This window comes from Epinephelus fuscoguttatus, linkage group LG1 (genome assembly GCF_011397635.1).
Source record: "Epinephelus fuscoguttatus linkage group LG1, E.fuscoguttatus.final_Chr_v1".
Lineage (NCBI taxonomy): Eukaryota > Metazoa > Chordata > Actinopteri > Perciformes > Serranidae > Epinephelus > Epinephelus fuscoguttatus.
The window spans coordinates 15,004,980-15,027,819 of record NC_064752.1 but is presented as its reverse complement, the minus strand read 5'-3'; the positions used below and the strand labels follow the sequence as shown (position 1 = coordinate 15,027,819).

The following is a 22,840-nucleotide window of genomic DNA, read 5'->3' as shown; positions in this document are numbered from 1 at the left end:
TATTGTACACCTTTGTATCATCCATATAATCTATTGCAACAGCATATAGTTTGATTTTATGTTATTTTTTTACTGGACATGGTACAGCTTTAAAAGTTAAATATTACCATACAGTAACATACAAGTACAGTTAGATAAACCTGCAAAAAATGCAGATGTACAGCTTGCAGGCAAAGTATCTCAGGGTGTTATCACAGCTTGGAAAAAAAAAAACAGGACTTCCTGAAAGGTTTCACAAGACCGAGATGAATGATAAATGTCACAGCACAGCACATTCAGCTTGAGAGCCACATTCAGACTTGCCACACCGTTTGACTATCAAATATTAGTCAGATAGGTAGCACAATGGATGTGGGAGAAGTGATCTACACATTGTTGGAGGTGCTGATCGCCATCAGCTGTTTATTGGGTAATATGTTGGTTATTTTGGCACTGTGGACCAGTAAGATCATTCAGCAACCGACCTTCTGCCTTATTATCTGCCTGGCTGTGGCTGACTTTATGGTTGGCTGTGTGGCCATACCGCTGGCTGTGTTGGTGGACGGACGAGTGAAGACTTCATTCCATGGTTGTCTCTTCATCAGCTGTGTTGTCATCCTGTTGACACTGGTCTCGGTTTTGTGTCTCACAGCTATTGCAGTGGATCGATTCCTCAGGGTGTATATCCCTCTCAGGTAAGATTATTATTGTTTTTTTTTTATTTTTTTTATTACAGTTTATTGTGCAGAGAAAAGTAACCTAGTGTTGCTAATAAGTGTTGCCATAAGCTTTGTATTTTCATCAATTTTATCTCAACCTCATCTCTGACACTTTCGGATAGATTTTACTGCAAAAAGGACCTGATTTACTGTACATTTCTGCAGATTTCATGACTGTTTTTATCATTTGGAATTGCATTGTGATTTTTTTTTTCAGTTCATTATATCATTAATTTGTGTTTCGTTTTCTGTTTAGGTACAAAAGGACTGTAACACAGAGACATTCTTGGCTTGTCGTAGCAGCATGCTGGCTTGTTGCAGTGCCACTGAGTTTTTCTCCAATGCTTGGATGGTACAACCATGAAACCTTGGCTGCGTCAGTCAACTCAACTATTGTCTGCAGGTTTATAGATGTGATCCCCATGTCATACCTGGTTTACTTCAACTTTTTCCTCTGCACCCTGACACCTCTGTTGGTGATGACTGTATTGTATGGCTACATTTTCCGCATCATCCGAGGAAACCTTCGAGACAAACCAGGCAACGGTGTCCAAATCCAGTCTCAGAACTACCTGAAGAAAGAGAAACAGCTGGCAGGATCTCTGTCTCTGGTCTTGGCTCTGTTTGCCCTGTCCTGGATCCCTCTCCACATTATGAATTGTATTGCCTACCTCGGTGGGCTGAATATTGTACCAGTAACAGCTTTCTATGTTGGCATCCTGCTCTCTCATGCTAACTCGGCTATAAACCCAGTTGTGTACGCGTTCAAAATACAGAAGATCAAGACAGCGTACCTGAAGCTCTGGAGACGGCATTTAGCATGTGGAGATGAAAATGGATCTCAGACAAGCCAGACAACAGACAACAATCTCAGTAGTAACCCGAACAGTGTGCCGCAAATTGAGTGAAGGAAGATTTCCTTGTTTGTTCTCAAGGAGCGGGTTTGATTGACTGTCAAGCATCAATAAACATTGTAAAACATATTAATATTATGTAAAAAGTTAAAGTCATGTACAGTATGTGAAGTGAACTGAAATTTAAAAGCTAACTTTTAGTTGACAAGTAAGACATTCTGTGTTTTCATACAACACATCGAACCGTTTGCACTGAAAGATCTGTTATCTGTCATTTTCAGTAATCTGTGTGTGTGTGTGTGTGTGTGTGTGTGTGTGTGTGTGTGTCTTGTATATGTAGGTGAGCATGTGTGTGAGTGTTGTGAAATCTGGGTTGTCGCCAAAAAGGGTTACTTGTAAGTTTCATATCACTGTTTCTGCTCAAGTTCCAGTTCTTCATGTCCGTTTTAACAGAAAGCACACTCTGTATTGGAAATTACCGTCACTATATTTGAGAAAAGGATCAAACTTTTTACACATGATGCATGGATGCTACGTCTGTCCACATTAATTGACGAATTTTAAGCGTTGTCACCCTGACTTTGGGGGCATGCATTGTACTGCATGTACACCTGACCAGAAAAGTAGAAACCCATGTACAATGTAATATAATCCAACAGAACAGCGCTGCAGCAGTTTCTCACTCCTGTCAAATACCGACGCTTGGTCAGTGGCCTGTCGGTGTCAGACACCAACGCACACAGACACCCGAAACTGGCGGTTTGAAACGACCCAGGTGGCGGCTTTTGTTGACACTTCGGGCAGCTATCATAGTATATAAAAAAAAAAAATCTACATTGGGCAGGAGGTGGGAGAGCTGGGAGACGGCTGTCTGTGTCCCGTGTGAAACCAAAAGTCAAAGAGTTGTTTCAGTAACAGCGTAGTGTGCTAGTATGTTTATAATGCTATGCTTGTGACGTATGTCTTGTGCCGTTATGTTAGTAACAATCATACTTATTTTAAGCCCAACCATGGTGATTTTCTAAACCTAACCATCAAAAGATGCTTCTAATGAGCCAAACTGTATATTATCTGTGAAAATGGAAGTTTATTTTTAAAAAAAAACTTTATGTAATGACCATAAATTGACAAGCTGCCCCTGAACGTCCAAAAATGACGCAGGAGGGGTACCTAGCATGTCATATTTTGATGTGACGTGCCTCTGACCAAGCATCGGTAATTGTCAAGTTAGGATTGTGAATGTGTTGTGAAGTCAGCTGAGTGATCATTTTTAGTAAATCTATAGTTTGATCTGTGTTTGTATTGGATTAGATTACATAGTAATGGATTATGGAGAAGAAAAAACACTAGATACACATTTCAAAAGAGCGCAGTAACATGACAACACCACAAAATAAAACCTTAAAAATGACCAAGGAGTTGAGTCAACTATAGTTTTAACAACAATCAAACCTTACAAGCTTCACAAAGGTTGCAGTTATTACAGAGCTGCAACCTTTTCATCTTAATGTGTTTTAATACTTGACCAATACCAGTTATGCTACCACCAACAACAAAAAACATAAGCACAACACTGTATAGATTTTATTTATTGTACTGTTTTGTAATAACGGTCTGTCTGTTTTATTATTAACAAGCAAGAGTAGGTACTTAGAAATTCATGCGTCTGCTAAATTGAAGAAGAAATCCAACCTAAAACCCGTTAATGATATTTCAGTGATAGCTACTGGCAATTTTGTAGTTTTCTTACGTACAGTGTCATAACGAGATAGGAATACAACATCAGCTTCTCAAAATAACGTGGCATTAACACTTGCTCATGATTTAATAGGTACATTAGTTTAATTAAGAGATTAATAGGACTTCTTTGACTCATCAGTATTTTTTTCATTATGCTGTTAGTTTTTATGTTTCTATCTTAAGTTCTTATTTCAGAAATTCAGTTATTCAGAAGTTCTTCCTAGTTCCTGTTACTGTATGTTCTTTAAATTTCTGATCAGATGTTTGCACGTCTTTAGATAGATATGTTAAAGTTAAGACCATAGTTTCAGTTCCTCACTTTTAGGAGTTACAGATACAACCCTGTTTTCCTCTGTACATACAGTAGGTAGTGACTTTGAAGTAAAGTTAAACTTTAATCAGCAGTCATGTCAGATACAATTCCGGTAAAATGTTAATGTGCAGTATGTGCAGAGGCTTAAACCACAATGTCTCAGTTTCTGTTTGTGTTAGACTGGCTGTTGCATGTTTGACATAACTATGTTTGAGATATTAAACCGATGTCAATCTATTATCAGTCCCCCGATCTGATTCTGGGTATAAAATGACTACGCATTTCAGTGTATTCTGACTTCAACTACAACATGCATCTTAGTAAATAACTTTTTACACTGTGGGTTTACAGTGAGATTAATATTCTAAACTTTACTCAAAGAATATTGAATATTTATGGCTTGTGGTCTTTTTTTTTAGCAATGCATCAGGGGCTATATTCACAAACATTGTGAGAGACAGCTCTTAACTTAGTCTTAAAATTTGGAGCAAGGAATCTTATCTTAGGAGTGATTTAAAGCAAATCTAAGCAAGGAAGGGAAAAACATTTTTACTTTAGTAAGGAAGTGTTGTTGACCATATTGTGAGGTATTTTGTAAAAGATGTGAATGGTTGGCACAGACAGGCCCTTTTGTGAGCCTGCGAGATGTGGACACCCAGTGGAAATTAAATGAACTGCATCACAATATAAAAGCACTGTCTGTGGATCACTCTGCTGATGAAAGGTAAAGACAGACCCAAGTCATCACTGTTGCAGTATTCCAGTTGCCAAATGCTTTACTGTTGTGATCACTTCATTTCTGGTGTTAAAGCATAACTGTGTTGGGTAGAAGATGTGAGCCTATCTCGAATAAGATCGACCACAAACATTATCTTTCCATGATATAATCTGTAGTGTGCCATTACCTCATGCAGTGTTATTGCTCCTGCTTTCTTGTCTCTCCACTATTCTCTTCAGCACTTAAAAAGTTTGCATGCCAACTCCCAACAGTATTCACCTTAGGAGCTCTCTTAAGGGCTGAGATGCTTTGTGAGTAACTTTTAACTTTACCAGGATGTAGTCTTAACTTTAAGGGGAAACGTCATAATTCTATGAATTTTCTATTTTCTAATTCTATGGGTTTTGTCATTAGAAGTAACTCTTCGTACTAGGAAGCTTTGTGAATATGGTCCCAGATTCATTAACAGTTACTCTAACAGCAGCCTTTCAAAGCATCAGGGAATCAGATTTAGTTTTGATTTTCCTTGTACTTTATCTGACTTCTTTGTTGTTCACTTACTGAGAAATTCTTAATATAGTGCTGCTCCCACACTTGTGTAGGTTTTGTTGTGTAGCTTACTCTTAAATCACAAATTATTGTCACTTACAACTCAGTTATTTTCATGTTTTTGCCTTAAGAGTCCTCCTTTATGGTGCTAAAAGTTCCCTCTTGAAAGCTCTAGCTGAGAGCAACTTTTAGTGAGGAATAAAGAGAACTTCTAATCTAAGAAAGGGCGGGGTTGTCCATGTTGCTGTGGATGAAGATGGCATAGTGATTGGTGTTTGACAGACTGTGTCAGTGAATGTGATTTGAATTAATTAATACAAGAACGTGCGGGACAAATTACTACCACTGGTTATAATAATAATGATGATGAAAATAACTAAGAATAAGAACAAACTTTATTAATACAGCACTTTTCAGAAACAAAGTGTCACGTGACTTGATACAATATAATGATATAACATGATATAATCAGGATTAAAATGTTTCAGCCAATTACCATCTGCAACGAGAGAGTAAAATAAAATCAGACTGTTTAAAATGAGCAATAATTTAAGTTATAAACTGATAAGACATGCTGGAAATACAATAGTGTGTTGGCAATAGTAAATAAATTGATAGATGTAGCACATAAGTGGATACATTTAATAAAAAGATAATTCAGATGTTTTCCCAACTGTGCCACAAATGTCATACATGAAACAAAGTACAATACTGACTAGTTAAGTATGTTGTATCTTGCATCAAAAATCAGCATGTCAACTGACAAAACAAATTGTCATTCTTCATTGTTGTTGGGTAGGAGTAGCACAGATTTTACTGGGTAATCTAGCCATGGCAATGATATTACTTTCATTTGTGTATTTATTGCAGTTGCAGAACTGACAGACTGATGAATTGTTCTGTCTCAAGGCTGAGGCTGAGTTTATCAAGGTGTCCAAGTACCATAGAGCTGTGCACCGTCATCTCCAATGTTATTGGATTGCTCTGCTTTGTTGGTGATCTCATTGAATCCGCATTAAGTGGCTTTTGTTTTTACAAGTCACTGATGCAATGAGAAGCATTACCTTCAGCACATTACTGACTGTGAGGAGGTCTTAGTTACTTAGGAATCATTTGGACTGCCTCCAACTTCTCTGAGTACAAAACTTAGGAGTTCTGACTTTAGGATTGACACACCCCATATTTATTGGAGTTTCTCCTAACTCTGCCAGCTAGTGGTTACTTAAACGTGGATGTTTTTTGATGCACGCAATAGAGCTCCCAAAGCTTTTTTTCAATTTCAATTTCCAGAGTGTTGATAGTCTTTGGCCACAAGATGGTGTCAGAGTGGCTCCGGTCAGTGTAAGTGAGCTTCATCCCAAGCACTCATTGTACCTCTCAAGGAAGGTAATAGACTGTATAGTTATCACCTGAGTAGGATTTACTCCATCCCACAAACTATACAACCTACTACCTCACCTTGCTAGGCTCAACTTCAGGCACCAATAAATATCTTTTAAAACAAGACTTTACCCAATATGTACCAACTTTAATACATGTTGTGAGAATAGACCAGATCTATTATTGTATCTGGTAAATAAATGACATCTTTGTTGTATCTGCATTCTTCTCTTGGAGAGATGAGTGACAGGTTATCTCTTAAATCTACTTTAGTCCATGTATCTGAGTTCCTTCTATCCACGGAGCTTTCCATGTGCATACAGGCTTCATCTTCACAGCAGATCAACCTGTCTCCTTAGGAAAGACAGTAGATTGTATAGTTATCTCATAGGGAGGACACAAACCCCACAACTATTCAATCTACTACCTCAGCCTTAAGGACAGACACTTTTGAAGGTGGCAGTGGAAACTTGTTGGTTGAACTGTGAGAGAAAAAAGAGAGAATGAGTGAGGTTTTTGATCCTCGTTTGGCAAACAGTGGTTAAAAATCATTTTCTAATCTGTGTAGAGGTCAAGATGCGAGGGTTTTACCACATGCAGTCATTTTGGAGCATGTTTAGTAGCAACACTTTCCAGAAAAAAACTAACCATTAAATCATTCAGGATTTTTGTGTGTGTGTACTAAACGACTGTTATTGTAACCAAAATAGTCATAAAAACATGTACACTGTTAAACAATGTTACTCAAATGGCACCCCTGCCATGGAAGGTTGTCTGGTAGCAGTTTTATCAGGAATTACCTTTCAGGAGCATTTTCTTCTTGACTCATGACATTGTGGCCTGAATTACAAAGTCAAGGTTTGGTACTTCAGACTTACAACTAGCCTGACAGTGCTACTGTGTTCATGTAAGTGATAGACAGTATCTGACCACTTGCATCAGTCTGCGCAAATGTATTTGCCCATTGTGTTTGAACAACGGGTGTCAAATACACTGTACATTAGTGTACACTAGAAATGTGCAAAAGAAATGCCACTACTTTCTTAATGACCTGCACATTAAAGACAAAATACACTTCCATCACCACAGAGAGCTTACTTTTAGGGAAACTGGCTTATAATGAAGGGCAGCTGTGCCAAGAATTAGTACCTATTTACTCCAAAACTTGGCTTTCCAGCTTGACTTCCCAACAGACACAAAAACTAGCTCAGTTTAAGCATGTTTTTCCCCAGTTCAGTCCCCTCTGTCTCTACAACCAGAATACAACAGGAGAAAGATGGAAAATGGCAGCACTTCGGCCATTTTAGGGAGTTGTTTGGCACCCGTACCCAACATCTGTGGTGCAACCTGTTAACTTCTGCTTCCTTCCTCCAATCCCTATCCATACTGTTTATTTTCTCCCCAAATAATAGTAAAGGGAGTGTTGAGACTGGCTTAAGGAATTGCTTGTTTATAGATGATTGATAGATGATTGTTGCTGATTTGCAAATATGTGCCAAGAAAATCCTGCTAGTGATTTTTGTTTTTGCTTGAAGTGTTTTAATAGCAAAGCTGAAGGTCTGACTTTAGAATATTGCCCTTTTTTTGCTCAGTGCGAAAGCCACTTCAAGTCCATTGAAAAAGGAGTCTGTTTACTGTGCCAGCTAGAGTCTGGGACACAAGCTGGGCAGAGCTGTCTGGGCCCCGACAGAGCCATACTTTGGCTGAGCTGACTGAGCCCAGACACTGTTATGGTAGACGACGATGGTCAACCCACGCAAAGGCTAGGACGCTTTGCATAAATTAGCATGTGAACCATGGTCGCTGAAAAGCGGCTGGGCAGTTCATTAACATTCTGAATTCCTCTTTGGCCTAATTAATGCCGACAGTGATTGAAATGTTTTGGCAGGCTGCGCGGCGGTGGTGCCAGGGCATGCTCATTGGGGCAGAATGAAAAGGCACAAGGGCATCAGAGAGTGGGAGGCCTTAATTGAGATGTTGAATTAATTAGACGGTAAATGGTATCAAACTCTTCTAACTGGCTGGCCAAAGCAGAGGGAATGGAGTGAAAGCAGGAGTGGATTCAACTTTTTATTCAAGAAAACTTGTGTGGACTACAAACACAATTTGTTGTGGTGAAGGACCACTACTGTGTGGTTCTCTGGTGAAACATAACTTCTAGAATAACTCAACACAGGGGCTCAAGGGCTCAGGGCTCAACATTAAGGAGTGCCTGGGGCAAGTGAAATGCCACGTCTGGCTAGTAAATCTAGCAATTCACTACAATCGCGCAAGTAGTAAAAGAGAATTAAAAACAGTTTTTTTCCAGAGCAGATGATGTGAGTAGCTGAGAGGAGAGCCATCTCGCTTCCTTCTCTGTTTAGAGCTGCACATGTGCAGTACTGGTCAGGCACTTTGAGAGAAAATGGCGGAGGGTAAAGACAAAGTTTATGACCTGAAGCAAGCTCTTCAATTATCCTCACATGGCAGTACTGATCAGACCCCTGCGAAAGAATAGCAGCTTGTAAAGACAAAGTTTCTAAGCTGAAGCGCAGGCCACCATGTCAGTTATACTGGAAACAGAAGTTTACTTGGGTGGCGGTAGATGATGTGAGCAAACCCCAACTATGTGTTGCGCAGAATGCCACAAGTTTGAGAGCAAGATTTGATAACTACTTACAAATAAAACAATGTTTTGAGGCAAGTTAAAATTGACTTTGACCAAGTAGATTTCTGACCCACTTGGCCAACTGGGCAAGTGAACAAAACATTAACTTTGTACTCTGTAATTTATTTGTTTGGATTTATAGCTGCTTAACCATTTAAAGTATTTAAAGTTATCAACCACTTGGAGCTTACACCACAATATGGACAGAAGCAATACGACTCACAAGTTATTTTTTCATTTTCAGTATCTTACTGTAAAAGCAATGTATAGAAAATAAAATTCTAAAAATGAAAACAATCATTAGATTAGCCCACACAAGCACAAATTAAGTGTTTGCATTGTTTCATGGAATTGTCAGCAATCAATTTGATTCAAATGTCCATTCTTTTACCTTTACATGATTTGGTGATCACGAATCCGTTTCCATAACTGTAGATAGGGTAGTTATAATTCACAGGAATCATACATTTATAATCACAGGCCAGCGAGGCATGCAAATAGGTACACTTTGATTTTTTTAGTCATTCTTACCTTGATAGTTTCCAAATATCCTGTTTGTGAATTTTGACAAAAGCTATGCTATTGGTTAACAATAATTAGCACCTCCATTATGAGTCCACGTGGGTGGGTGGGTAGGAGTAACCAAGAATGGAAGCAAGTCTTTTGTTTGTTTGTTTGTTGTTGTTTTTTTAACACCCGGAAGTGATGGTTTGACTTGTTTTTCCCCAGGCTGCTGTCGATAGTAAAATGGCTGCTCTGTTGCAGAGTATAACGAAGGAATAGTGTTATAAATCCATGACCTTCATGCAAGACTCATGCCAATCAACATCTCGCTGACACGGTCATTCATTGTTGCTTCAGATAAAGCAGCTCATCTTACAGTTGTAAACGTTCAACTTCTTAAAGATATCCGTGTTGTCAAATGCCAGGTGCCGAACAAACTGAGAATTTAGTAGACGAAGGCACAAAAAAATACCCATTACAAGTTGGCGTTGGTCCATGATGATCGGCGGAATACGGGGGGACGAATGTGAGGGAAAAGACTGAGGTTGGTTCTCTTGTGCAGCTCTCTCCAATATTTGGTGCCAAGAAATGGGCATTGTCTGCGTGCCAAGCTGAATCTCAATGAGACAAAAAAGGGGGTGATGTCGTGGATGCAGCATGGCAGAACCCACCACTGAGGGGGGAGGAGAGTATTGGCAGCCAAGCAATGAGAGGATGCCATGTCAGAAAGGGGCTATGATACCACACAGTAAGGTATGGTGGCATAGCTTGCTGCCAGATGCTCAGTGCACTGTTTGTGCTACGTGAGCTAGGTGTTCACACGTTGAGAGAAAAGGTCCATTGTTCTATAAGCAGACTTTGTCCATATGTGGGACAAGTGGTTATGTTTTGTGTGAGCCCGAGGTTCCAGTTGAATCTCATCATCTGTGATGCATCCTCTCCAACAAACTCAGGTCAGCAGGAGTTCACTTCCATCTAACAGGCCAATGTCTGTCTTGGCGTCTCGATTTGGGACATAATTTCCAAATTAATTTTAATGTTGATGGAGCAACAAATATGAGATATATTTTCTGAAAAGTACTTGCATATTGAATCCAGAAAAATAATTCTGTTTACTTTGGCCACACATGGATTGACATTGAGTGCATTAAAGTTACAGTATATACACTGCATTTTAATGTGTGGAGCCAATCATCCACTTATCTAGGGCCGGAAATTTCAAACTAGAGAGGAGTGAGGATTTTGTTTATTTTATTTTTTGGTGGTGTAACTGGCCGCAGCGATGTTTCCTCAAGTCAGGTGTTATATCAGTTTTTTTTCCATTCCAATATTAATTTTTTGGAGATATCAGGTATTGTAGGGAGTTTCGCCTTTCTTTTTCTTGCCATGTTCCCATTTACTTTAAATTTTCATTTTGCAGTATTTCTTCCCAAACCTACACATTATAAAAACCAAAAACGACTTAAAAGACTTAAACTTAAAATCCATTTGTAATCTGGGAAAAATTGTCATATATCTAATTTATCAACTGTTGTCTGAGCCAGTGTCCCACAATGATTTTTGTGCTTGTGACCTGCAGGATTTTCCCAAAAAACTATGTTCAGACTCATACAAAAGTAATCCCCCTCAATCATCACTTATGATCCAGTAGAAGTGTGTGGTTGTGTATTTATCTGCAGAGACTCTGCCTGTATTTTCTTCTTGAAGTATTTTGCTGATGAGGTTGGGACTTTATAAATAATTAGCGACTGGGTGCCTGACTGTAAGCAGCAAAATCGCCGACACAGCATTGGAAAAAAAAGCCTGCAAATAAAGTGTGGTGTAACACCAAGCGCACAGAGATCATTCGAAACGAGTGTTTTTCTGGTGATACTATTTGCAAGCAGTAGCTGACACTTCCTGCATAGTTACCTTGAACAAAGAGCAACATATACCTCAGTCATGCAGCCTGTGACAATGGGCTGAGTTGTGAGTAGATAGAATAATTTTGAATCATTTTTACAATCCTGATGTGGTAAAACTATGTAGTAGTTAACAGATGACAGAACCAAAGATTTAAAAAAGAATCTTTTTGTGTCATGAAATGTAGTTTTTTCTTACCTCAGTAATCATCTTGTGACCCCTCAGATGAATCTCATGACCCCTTGTGGCTGGAAGCCACTGGACTACTCAATTCAATATCTTAGTTGTCCTAATTGGAGAGGAAATGGCATTATAAATACATTATGTCAGGACGTCATTAGATGAACTGGTTGAACTTTAGGGCTTCAGGCCATACGTCTAGCAAAGGGAATGACAATTTATAAATGCCATGTGGCCAGACAATTGCTGTCGCCTTTAATTTTAATGTCAATAGATGTCAGAACTAGCGCTACACTTTTAAGATAACATACTGTTTTTCCTTTGTGCTAATTGAATGCAAGGCAAAATTAACATAAAATACCCCTGGACCAAAGGTGGTTGACATTTCAAATACTTTTTGATTGTAACAAGTGTCATGCAGATTGACACAACAAAACTAAAATGGTTTTTAAAATCACCATCTTATATTACATATTATGTACCATATTTTTGTCACTGCTTGTGTTAATTGACATGGTATCACAGAAACGGTCGGCATAGTGAAAACCTATGTCTATTTAAAATGCTACTTGACTGCATATCTCCCGTTGGTGTTTAAAAAAATCAGTAGTTGTGTTAATACTTTCAGCATTATATTATCCACTATCTACTTTTTAAAATATTTTCATGTTATGTGAAGTGTTTTTAAGTGCTTCATTGAGGGTTTGTTGATAGCATACTGTTTTATTTGAGTGATGAGGCTGGAGCACTGTTGTTTGTGGTGTATGTTTTATTACGAGCTATGAAAGTTTCCTGTTTCTTGGCCTGTGCGCCGTATCCATATCCTGCTGTATTTACCGCTCAGTAAAGTACGACAGATGGAGCTTTACTTTACACACTGACATACTCAAGAGACCAGGCTAAAAAAGTCTTTGCAAGTACTTTTTATGGTTTGTTGTAGTCAGAGTTTTAGCAGCTTGATGTCAATACAAAGAGTGCCTGAAACTTTAGACAGTCTCAGGGGTTTGTTCAGTGATCTTTTGTCATACGTGGCTCTATCTTGTCACGGGAAACCTGCCAATCCAATATTCCACACATTAAAATAAATGCAAGGACACTGTGGAACATCTGGATCTTCCAGATGTTACTCTCAAGATGGATCTCTCATGGCTTTTGCTCAGAACCAGAACAGTTTTAAGTGGTATAGTTTATGTAAAGCGGCCGTAGTCAAAAGAATCAAATCAAGTGCTGTTTATAGCCCATGAATCTGTTTTGCTAACAAACAGGAAGAGCTGGATGTGTGTATGCAGTGTGACCTGATAAAAGCAACAACAAAAAAAAAGAGAGAGACTTTGATCCTGGTAACCACAGAGTCACTCTAACCAAGGGGAGGAGAGAAACGCAAATAGCGGAGGACATGGCTTTCCAAACAACATGTCATCAAGCAAGTTCATCTGAGGAGAGCAGGGGGGGGAGGAGGAAATAAGTTCATTTTCTCCCTTGTCAGCCCATCCTCCCTGCGCCCTCCCCCTTTTTTTCCCTTCATTCACCCTTTCTGTACAGTACAGTATGCCATAATCTGCCGTTATCACACACTCTAACACAAACCCAAACGCTGACTCGACTGTATGCAAACAAAACCACACACAACTGCTGCACACCAAGTAGCATGAGCCAAAGTGTTCACCCAGTTTGCAGTAAGTCCAGTTCATAAAGAAGTGTAATCTGTAAGTAAAAAAAAAAGTTGTTTTTGTAAATGTTCCTCATTTTGATGTGAATGTTTTAAAAGCTTTTATACTTCCTGTGGTTAAAAATCCCAAACAAACCGAAAACGCTTGATGTAAAAACCGAGACCTTGCAATCTTACAATGCAAGCCCCTTCATGTATAGAACAATGCTTGCATCAGAGAAATCTGGTTCCTACTGGTTTGTGAACAGGTCTATCAGACCACAGCGCTCAAGAACACATCAGAAAATGATACGAGTCGCCTGTGTGATATATAAACCACATATTTTACAAGATGCTTATTCCACCCACGTGGGATTCTTTTTCATTTCGTGGTAAAATACATGGCGAACAGTAGCCACAGTACAGCTGAAGGATATTTTGTGTTGCCTGTGGTGCAGATTTCTCGCACCTTCGTACTGTAGCAACCCTGCAACACAGAAACCAAAATGTTTAATAAAAAGGGCTAAATACCTTTTATCTCAGAGAATTTCCTGTTTGAAACTTAGAGGTAATTATCACTTTTGATGGGGGGAAATTTGTTTGTTCGAGCCACTGTAGCCGCAGTGTCTTTAGGGTCCGACTTGCAGTAAATTATACTTAAATGTTGCTTTTTTACCAGTCTTGTACTTTAAGAGGCAATTAAACAACCACACTTTCTTTTCACTCGGGGCATGTGTTTTTATCGTATGTAAACTGCTCATTACAATAACTTTATACAAATGCTTTGGTCATTATTTCTTAATGCATTTAACTCAAGAAACAACATAATTTAAGACAATATTCCGGTGTGTGTTGATCGAAAAGAAACGGTGGAGATTTAGGCATTGTTCGGTGCAAGCAAAGCAGACACGTGTACAGTGTGGAAGGTGACAGTGAAGGAAGTGTAAAAGTGCAAAAGAAACAAATCAAGGGAGACTTCAGTACAGAGATGAATATCAAGGCCGAAACAGAAGCAGAATCAAAAATGAGAAATACCTGGAGGTGAGATTTTTTGTACAGGTCAGGCGAGTGTTCACCCGCAGAGAATTAGGCCATGGTGGCGGTGGAGGGAAAAAAAAAAAAAAAAAAAAGGCGGGTTAGAAAAGAGACAAGAATGCATTTCCACATCCCTCTCTTTCGCTTGCAAGTCGAGGGAAAGGCTGAGTAGTGTACCAGCAAGCAACCCCACTTGAACAGGGGCTGGGGCTTGAGAGCAGTTTCTGGGCCATGCCCTCCTCTCTCCCTGCCCACTTTTGCCCCGCTGCCAAGAGGGAGAGACAGCGAGGAGAAAGGGAGGCAGGAAAAGAAATCATGAAGTCACAAAACTGTGCTTACACGGTCCTAGCAAAGATACGAAATCCACCCGGAAAACGCATAAGAGTAGACTTTTGCTCTGAGGTGAAGTCACAGAGTTGACAGAGTTCATTCACCACATAAAGGGGAGCAGTCACATGAACTGTAGATTATGTGTCATCAAATAGACATCTCACTTGACAGTAGGATTAGGGGCTGGGAGGGGGCCGGGGGGAACAGACAGAGAAATAAGCTCGGTTGAAGAAATCAGAAGTGAATACTTACATGCTGTCTTGTAACAAAGCCAATGGGTTTGACAGATTTATCTACAGTTGGCCAAACAATTCAGTGCCAGATATTCCTGAAGCATTGCAGAGCAAATGAGTTAAAGGCTTCTCTCAGAACCGTGCAGTAAAGCCTTTTGTCAGCAGTTGGCATCAGTCCCAGGTAGTACATGCCTCATAGTTCCCATTTTCGGTAGTCACTCCGGACGTCTTTAGTTGTTCTGCACCTGCCTGTGTTTTCATTCGGATTTTTTGCAGAGCCTATAGGAGAGAATGGTAACCACTGAGGTTCTGATTTAATTTCATTGTAGTGGTGTGTGGAAACCAGTGTTTACAGTCAACATAACAGACTGAGCGAGCGGTCGGGTATGTTTACCACAGTACGTCCTCAAGTAACAAAATTGTGTCATGGAGCTCTGCAGTGAAAATAAGGGCAAGTGTGGGGTCAATATCTGGAAACAGGCAAATGTAAAGATAATATTTCATGTGGATCACCACCAAGAATTACAAGAAAAACACTAAAATAATCCAATGTGTGAGTCCTGAGTGGAGCTTTAATTTTCAAATGTGTCCACGCCACAGTGCCACAGACACTGAGTATCTTTCCTCAGGCAGTATCCAAGACAGCTTCTTGTGTGACGTCACTGACTCTTCATTTTTTTCAGCAATTACATCCGTATATATACTTTAAATCCTTTCTCTCCTCATGCAGTCTTCTTTTCAGAGCATTTCTGTACACATTCTTGAAGAATCTGTTGTTTAAATGAACCAAAAAAAGCAAGCACGAGTCATTGTGCTGACATCTCAGGCAGGTCGGAGAGGAGGAGAGGAGCTGCAAACACATCTTAACTCTGTGTCTTTCTCTTCCTGCTCGCAAACACTGAGCTTATAAAAGTTTCAGCTGCAAGGGTTTTGGGCCAGCCTCCACTGGCACCGTTTCAAAAGAGCACTGCCTGTTTCAGAAAAACGGACGGGACAAGTCTGCGAGGGGAGCGCTGGCTCTTTGCTCCCTCTCCCCCGCCACTCTTTCTCTGCTCTCTCCCTCTCTCTCTCTCTCTCTCTCTCTCTCTCTCTCTCTCTCTCTCTCGGGGACTCGGGGCAGTGACCGCTCCCAGGACTTTTACTCTCTGCTCTCAGGGTAATGCCACCTCGTGCCAGCTCAGGCATCTGTTTGGGATCCGCGGCAGTTTGGATTGCTCTGCAGGGGCTGGTCTCTATCACAGACACCCAGAGAATAGGAAATACAAGCTACAGCACTATTTCCTGGATACTTTGTCCTCCATTTCAGATGTGTGTCAAGCTCTCACGAGGCTCAGTGCTGCTTGTGTTACAGTTCACACAAGGTTCTGGCTGCTTTGCCTTTATTTCTGCTCTGAGTGGCTCAGGGATTCTCATCTAACCTTCCACGTTGCTTCTTTCTTGACACTTTATAATGCTGCATATGTTTCTTTTTTTTTCTCCATGTTTTCCCTGCGTCACCTACACTAAAAAGAATAATGTACTGAATGAATAAGTGCACAAAAGAAGTAGGTTTATGTTCACACAACCAATGGTCTCCCAAACATACAGTAATTTAACCTTCCCTTGGCTTATTCTCACCTCTCCCTCTTATGCTGTGCCTTTATTGTAAAGCCTTTCTGTGCAGGTGTCATATGGAGGACACAGTTCTCTGAGCGCTGTGCACTGCCAGGAGCAAGCAGGAAGGAAATCTGTGTGAAATAATATTTGCTAACACGTATGTTTTTCTTACCCCACTGTGCCCAAAGTTCAATAATGACAGGACTGATTACAGTGCAAACAGAAATCACGCTGAAATATGTGAAAAATTATTTAAATGTTTTGAAATGAGAGTGAAACAGTCTTTCCTCTTTGTTTCCTGCTGGTCTAAGAGGCTGTACAACTTTGTAAACTACTGTTGTCTGTAGTCCAGAAACACAGTGACCCTTCACACAGCTATCTCCACAGTGGGAAGGGTGTAAAGAACACATGACCTGCTGTGAACTGTAAAAATTATGAGAAACAACCGCTCCTTGTCAGAGGTTATAAAAACACTATTTTCTTCAGAATTAACGGTAACAGCATACTGTACATGTAGGAAGCCTCAAAAAACACTGAATAATTTGTGATAACACATCTTCCAGCTGTTGCATTAATTACTTCCTAACATTCTGCTTGATACTGTGTTCATGTATGACTGTGTACATGCATATGAGCATTCACTCACATAATTGTATATCTGCATCTGCGTAAGTGTACTTTTGAGAATTGAGCTGGCCTTAATAGTCTCTATGGCGCCAGTGTCTAAGGATCCTGTCTCTCCACTGGGAACATCCAGTTGAGAGCCTGCTTACAATACAGCGGTGACGTCATCAGTACTGACTGGGCATTGTACACATCCTCGTTAGCATAAGTGGAGTCGTTAAAGCTTTACATTGCTTATGTTAAGTTTTGATTCGACAATTCATTTGACCAGCATGGAAAAAAGTACAATTGTTATGTTTTGTTTTTACCAAATCATATCCCAAAACAAATGTTAAAGTCCTCTCAAAAAAAGGCATGACATGGACTTCTAAAAGCAGACGAGTTCAGGAAACCCTGTCCTATTACAGTTTTTTGTTGTTGTTTTTACAATGCCAGATTTTGGACAGAGACAGTAGTAGCTATGGAAGTTGTTTCATGACAGGCTTAGCCCCTTAAAGACTGAAAGTCTTTTGCTTTGTTTGATTAATTCAGGTTATGATAGGGAACCTCTAACTCAAATTATAAAATTCTCATCAGCCTCAGTATTTTGAAAAATAATAATAATAATAATAATAATAATGATGATAATAATAATAATAATAATAATAGTAGATGTCCAACAATGACCAAAAAGTTATTATGTAGGTATTCTTAATTTATTATTATTATTTTTTTTAAAGTTTGTCATTTTGTGGAAACAACAACAAAAAAAGCTGATGATTCATTCCACACTCGGTGGCATTTATTAATTTTGCATCCAATGAAACGCTCTCTTGCATTATTATGTCGCTCACCATGACTTTTTGCTAGTGACTCACCGACATACAGGAAGTGAGGTTTTTTTATAGGATGGCAAAGGCATGACCCACCCTAATCTGCCTTACTCTTGCTGTGTCTCAAATCACGTACTTCTGTACTTACACTTAATATTTTGAGTGCATAAGTGCATTCACACTGAGAAGTATGTAAAAATGCAGTGCACTATGAGTACCCGGATGGTGCACTCGAAACGTTCAAGAAGTGAGTTTGGACCTATGGACACTTCTTGCCCTCAGTGGTCGCCATCTTGGCTATGTAGCGGAAGGCGAGGGACGGCTTTTCAAACTGGAAATGGCGGCCAAGGACTGTGTGACTGTGAACGTCGCTGCATTGTACAAATACATGTGTTTTTTGCACTAAGCACCACTATACTGTTGTCGGATATAAGCCAGCAATATGCTTATTGGGTTAATTTAGCAATCTGTAATGATTTCGTACCGCGAACGATAACGCAAATGCTAATGCTAGCTTGCTAACTAGCTAATTTGCAGTCGTCGTTTCCGGTAAGTGTGCAATGGCCGTGTTTGGTTTGAGACAACACTACCCTGTCAAAATAGTACATAGTGCACATAGTATACTACATGGAAGTGTACTAACAGAAGCACGCGATTTGAGACACAGAGTCTGCCTCTTATGGGTTTACCTTGACATTTTTAGCCCAACACTAACCAAACTCACTCCTCTTGCCTAAACCTGACCAGTCCAAACAATGAAGGCATTGAGTACTAGCCAATCTAAGGGAGAGCAGGGCGGGTCATGCCTTTGCAATCCTAGGGCAAAATGGTGTTACAGGACCTAAGAACGAGTTCAGAGTTACAGACGAACTTGCCACCATCACAGAAATGTAACACGCACCCTCCAGTTGTCACGGAACAGTAACGCCCACCATCCCTCCAGTCCTTCTCCTAGGTCGCCGCGAAGGTCAGTGTGAGCTAACCCATGGATGGATAAAGCTCTGTCAGCACTGTTGCCATGTTTGCATAGTTAGCGGAATTAGCTCTAACTGACACCATTTCAGCTCAGCTACCTCCATGTTTGCAAGTAACTGTCTGATTGGTTACTACCTTTCTATTGGCTACAACGACAACTCTGTCCCTAGCTTCCTGTTGTTACAGGAAACACTTAGATATAGAATAACATAGCAGTCTGTTAGCAATTTCATGGAGACCTAAAGCTAACATAGAATGCTACAGTAACAGTAAATGTCAACATGTAAACACCCAATAAGCATTAAAATAGATATTAAGTCATTCACTTTAGGTGTGCCATGTGAGCCATAAAGGACTGGTAGAATATTATAATATAATTTCATTTTTGATCAGTCAGGAGACAAACACAATGACTCTGACTTCGTCGTGGTAAATTTTGAAAAGGGAAAAGAGTACCATGTACATGTATAGTACATACGCTAATATTAGTGCTTCAACGTGTTAATGTTAACAAACCTATAATTAGCATGTTTGAAATATCAAGAATTGCTAACTTTATTGACATTAGCTGACAGGGACAAAGTATTGCTAATGAAAACTAAGTAAAGTCTGACAACGTGCTGAGCCTGACAAGCTGAGTCTAACCCTTTTGATTCCATTACCACATTGCCTTTCCTCTTGCGCCACACTTAGGCCAACATGTGTACGTTTTTCCACACCAGTGTTAAGAATCTAAGAATAGTTACCTTGTCTCTTGATTTCTCAGGATGTGACCTTGTTGAATCAGCAGTGTGAGATTGTGAGTTTCATTTTATCCACAGCCCAAGAGACTATTTTTGCTCCTGAATAGCATCTTTCCATTTGTAATGAATGGACGACACCTCCTGCCATTGTCTTCTTCTACCCCTCCACCTTCCCTGAACAATCCCTCCTGTGGGGATTGACTCATTTAACCCAGATTTTCCTGTTTCGTCTTCATAGTTTGTCCTTCCTGAGATACGGGCCCTCTCTGAGTTGATGATTCACCCGGCTTTACAGTGCCACTGGGTTCACGTCCTCAACAACGTGCTGTTTCAGCACTCAGCCCATGGGTGAACTAAAATATCATCATCATACCCCCTCCTCAAACACAGGTCACTGCCACTGGAAGCTCTACCTTTATGTATTTAACATAATTCTTCCTGGCTTAGTGTTTGTACAACTGCTTTGAATGGTCCCCGTTTCACCATAACTTTGATTCATGTGTTTTCATTTCATTCAGGCTTGTTGTTACAGTTGTTGGTATAGTAAGAGCTGGTTTTACGGCCTCTCTGCTAGACTCCTGCTGTTCCTCGTTGCTTCAACAATGTTTACCATCTCGCTTGCAGTAATAAAACACGACTGACATGAAAATGGATTGGAAACACAGAGTATGGTGAGAAACGCAGTGTAGCTTCTGTCTCTTTAAGATCTTGATGGCTTCTCCGCTGCTCCCTTGAGGTCGCTGGCCTTCCTTAGGCCGCCTGCCAACTGCCATGTTACTGTCAAGCGTTTGCAAAAATGCCAGCAAAGCCATTAGTCTAGACCCTTTTCAACAGTCAGCAGACTGGACAGCGTGAGCAGCACGGTGATGTGGAGAGACAAAGACCTGGCCTCATAAAACCACAAAACACATTACTTTTACTTCTTTTATTTCCTATCACGTGTTATTGTTCGCCTCAGCTGTGATTACTCTCCTCTTGTGAGCTGTGAGACTGCACACAGGACTGTGAGAGGGTTTGAGGTTGGAGAAATCCACCTTTACGATAGTTGGTCATATTTTGTTATGTTTTTGGATCATTACTCCTGAAGATTAGTCAGTCATCTTTAAAAAATACGAGTTACAGTATCTCCATGTGCCCCCTGGTGCCTCACAGCTGCTTCTTGCATTGTTTGTTGTCTCTTGGGGTGCAGCAGCATCTGGTGGTCAACTGAGGAAATCACACTTTGTTTCTTGTATACAGTAGTCACACTTCTCTTTTAAAATTGACTTAGTGAAGTTCCTATGCCATATTTTTGAGCGTTGTCTTGCTTCAACACTGTTGCACACATATAATGATAACAATAATAGTAATAATAATAATAATCATAAGGTTTATCCGTATAGCACTTATTAAAACCAAGTTAAAGTGTTTTGCACAAAAAAACACAACAGTAAAATACACAGGTCATGTTTAACTAAGATAATAATACATACATGATAACAATAAAACACCAAAAGTAGAAACAATGGGTGAATTTAAACCTAAAATAGAGCAGTGCAAGACGTAGGTGCAATGTCAGGAGCAAGGTACAGTGTAACTCACTGGTTAAGAATAAAAATAAACCTAAAAATTTAAAGGAGAAATTATAGGAATGCCTTTAGATAAAGATAAACATTCAAAAGTGATTTTAAAGAAGATACTGATGGAGCAAGGCAGGTCATTGCACAGCTGAAAGCCAACACTCAATCCCCTTTATTCTTTAAACGTGAGGTGGGAGGTTCCTGTGTGAGGATCTCAGGTTGTGCACTGGTTGGTATGGGGACAGCATTTCAGATATATATTCCAGGACCAGGCCACGAAGGGCTTAAAAAGTCATGAGTAAAATCTTAAAATCAATGCTAAAACAAATTGGCAGCCAGTGTAAGGTCATTAAAATTGGACCAATGTGTTCTCTTTTATTGATTTTTATTAAGGAGTCGCACTGCAGCATTTTTTTCACAATTTGGAGTCTATTGATTTCTGATACCTGTTAAAATTCAGGCCACTGAGCTATTCTATTGAAGCAAATGGAGATGATGTTATTGAAGGCATCTCACCTGTAGCTGTCAAAGTGACAAGACCCTGCCCTTTTCACCTGTCTGTCTTTATTCCTGGATTTACCCAGCTTGTCTAGAATTTAAACAAGAGACCCTCTGTCGATAAACCACCCTCTCTAATTTCAACGCTCTTGATGACTGCACACTTTTATCCTGGTTTAGTTAAACACACCTGAATTAAAACTATACCTTTTTTTGTTTGTTTTTAACCGAATCAGTTTTGCTTTTCCTCCACATAAGCCATATTTCTTTTTCTTGGGAACCTCCACAGAAATGCTCACAGATGGTGAGTAGCTGATTAGAGTAATCCCAGTTGAAGGGTCGGCCATCCTGGTTGTGTAGTGGTCGATGGGGGAGAACCTGTTGCTTTGTTAAAAATCCTCTTTTGGGATTTGGGAATTTGGGTCATGTGACCCCTTTGTGGGCTACAGGATGTGTATGGAGACTTGTGGGCATTCACAAGCTGGATGGAGACAGTCACACTTCTGCCTAGATAAAAAACATACTTAGTGAGAGATTGTATTAATGGTTTTATGTTTACAATACGTACAGATTTAAATGCAGTGATTTGCACTGGATATCCTTCTATCACTACACTCTCTGTCTCATATTTGCTCATTAAGACCAAAATCTGGATGTACTGTAACCTCTTTACACATCATCATGCCCCTCTACAATCACACCGTGAAAGAGGCCTGGGCACAGGACAGGTATGTCAACATGACCACACAGAACTTCGCAAATGTGTCATCCAAACATTTTTTGTATTAGTGTTTGTATCAGTGTTGGATATCCTCATCATGCCTGCCATCAGTCCTACCTGAGGCCTTGTGGTTTTCTGAATGGCTGTTACTGCTTCATCGCAGCCACTTTCCGCTGTTACTAGCCAAGTGGTGCTAAACCAATAAGTGTCACGGGGAAGCTTTACTTGCCGCTGTCGGGCAGACCTACTTAGGCCCACTTCCCATCGCCGGTGTGACCTGTTACTGTAGGAATGACACTTTGTAGCGCAGAGTTCAGTGGGGCATTGGGAACGGAAGCTTTGGCACTGCTGGCTGCCAAAAAATGGACACTATGCTTGAACTAGAACGGATGGATGGATAGTTACTGTGATAGGGCCATACTCTAACTCTTCAGTGAGGGTGCTTTATTGGAATGGTATAGATGCATGTTGAAAATAATCGTGTTTACTGTAAATACACGGGTATGTAATAGACAACAGATGAAACAAAGATAAACAGGTGATGACGAAGGCCTGTAAGGGGTTGAATAATAATGTATGTC

At 40.0% G+C, this 22,840-nt stretch overlaps 1 protein-coding gene and 1 long non-coding RNA gene across 2 annotated transcripts; one reads left to right on the top strand and one right to left on the bottom strand.

Moving 5' to 3' along the window:
* The first annotated feature begins 262 nt into the window (after window positions 1–262).
* Window positions 263–3,056, top strand: LOC125890420 (adenosine receptor A1-like). Its single transcript, XM_049579049.1, has 2 exons — window positions 263–674; window positions 955–3,056. Exons 1-2 carry the CDS (start codon window positions 346–348, stop codon window positions 1,604–1,606), a joined length of 981 nt encoding a protein of 326 aa, XP_049435006.1. The 5' UTR covers window positions 263–345; the 3' UTR covers window positions 1,607–3,056.
* A 2,208-nt stretch (window positions 3,057–5,264) lies between these two features.
* Window positions 5,265–14,238, bottom strand: LOC125890483 (uncharacterized). Its single transcript, XR_007449563.1, has 3 exons — window positions 14,169–14,238; window positions 11,504–11,594; window positions 5,265–6,734 (listed from the first exon to the last, which is right to left on the bottom strand). It is a non-coding gene; the product is annotated as an uncharacterized LOC125890483 (long non-coding RNA).
* Window positions 14,239–22,840: the final 8,602 nt, after the last annotated feature.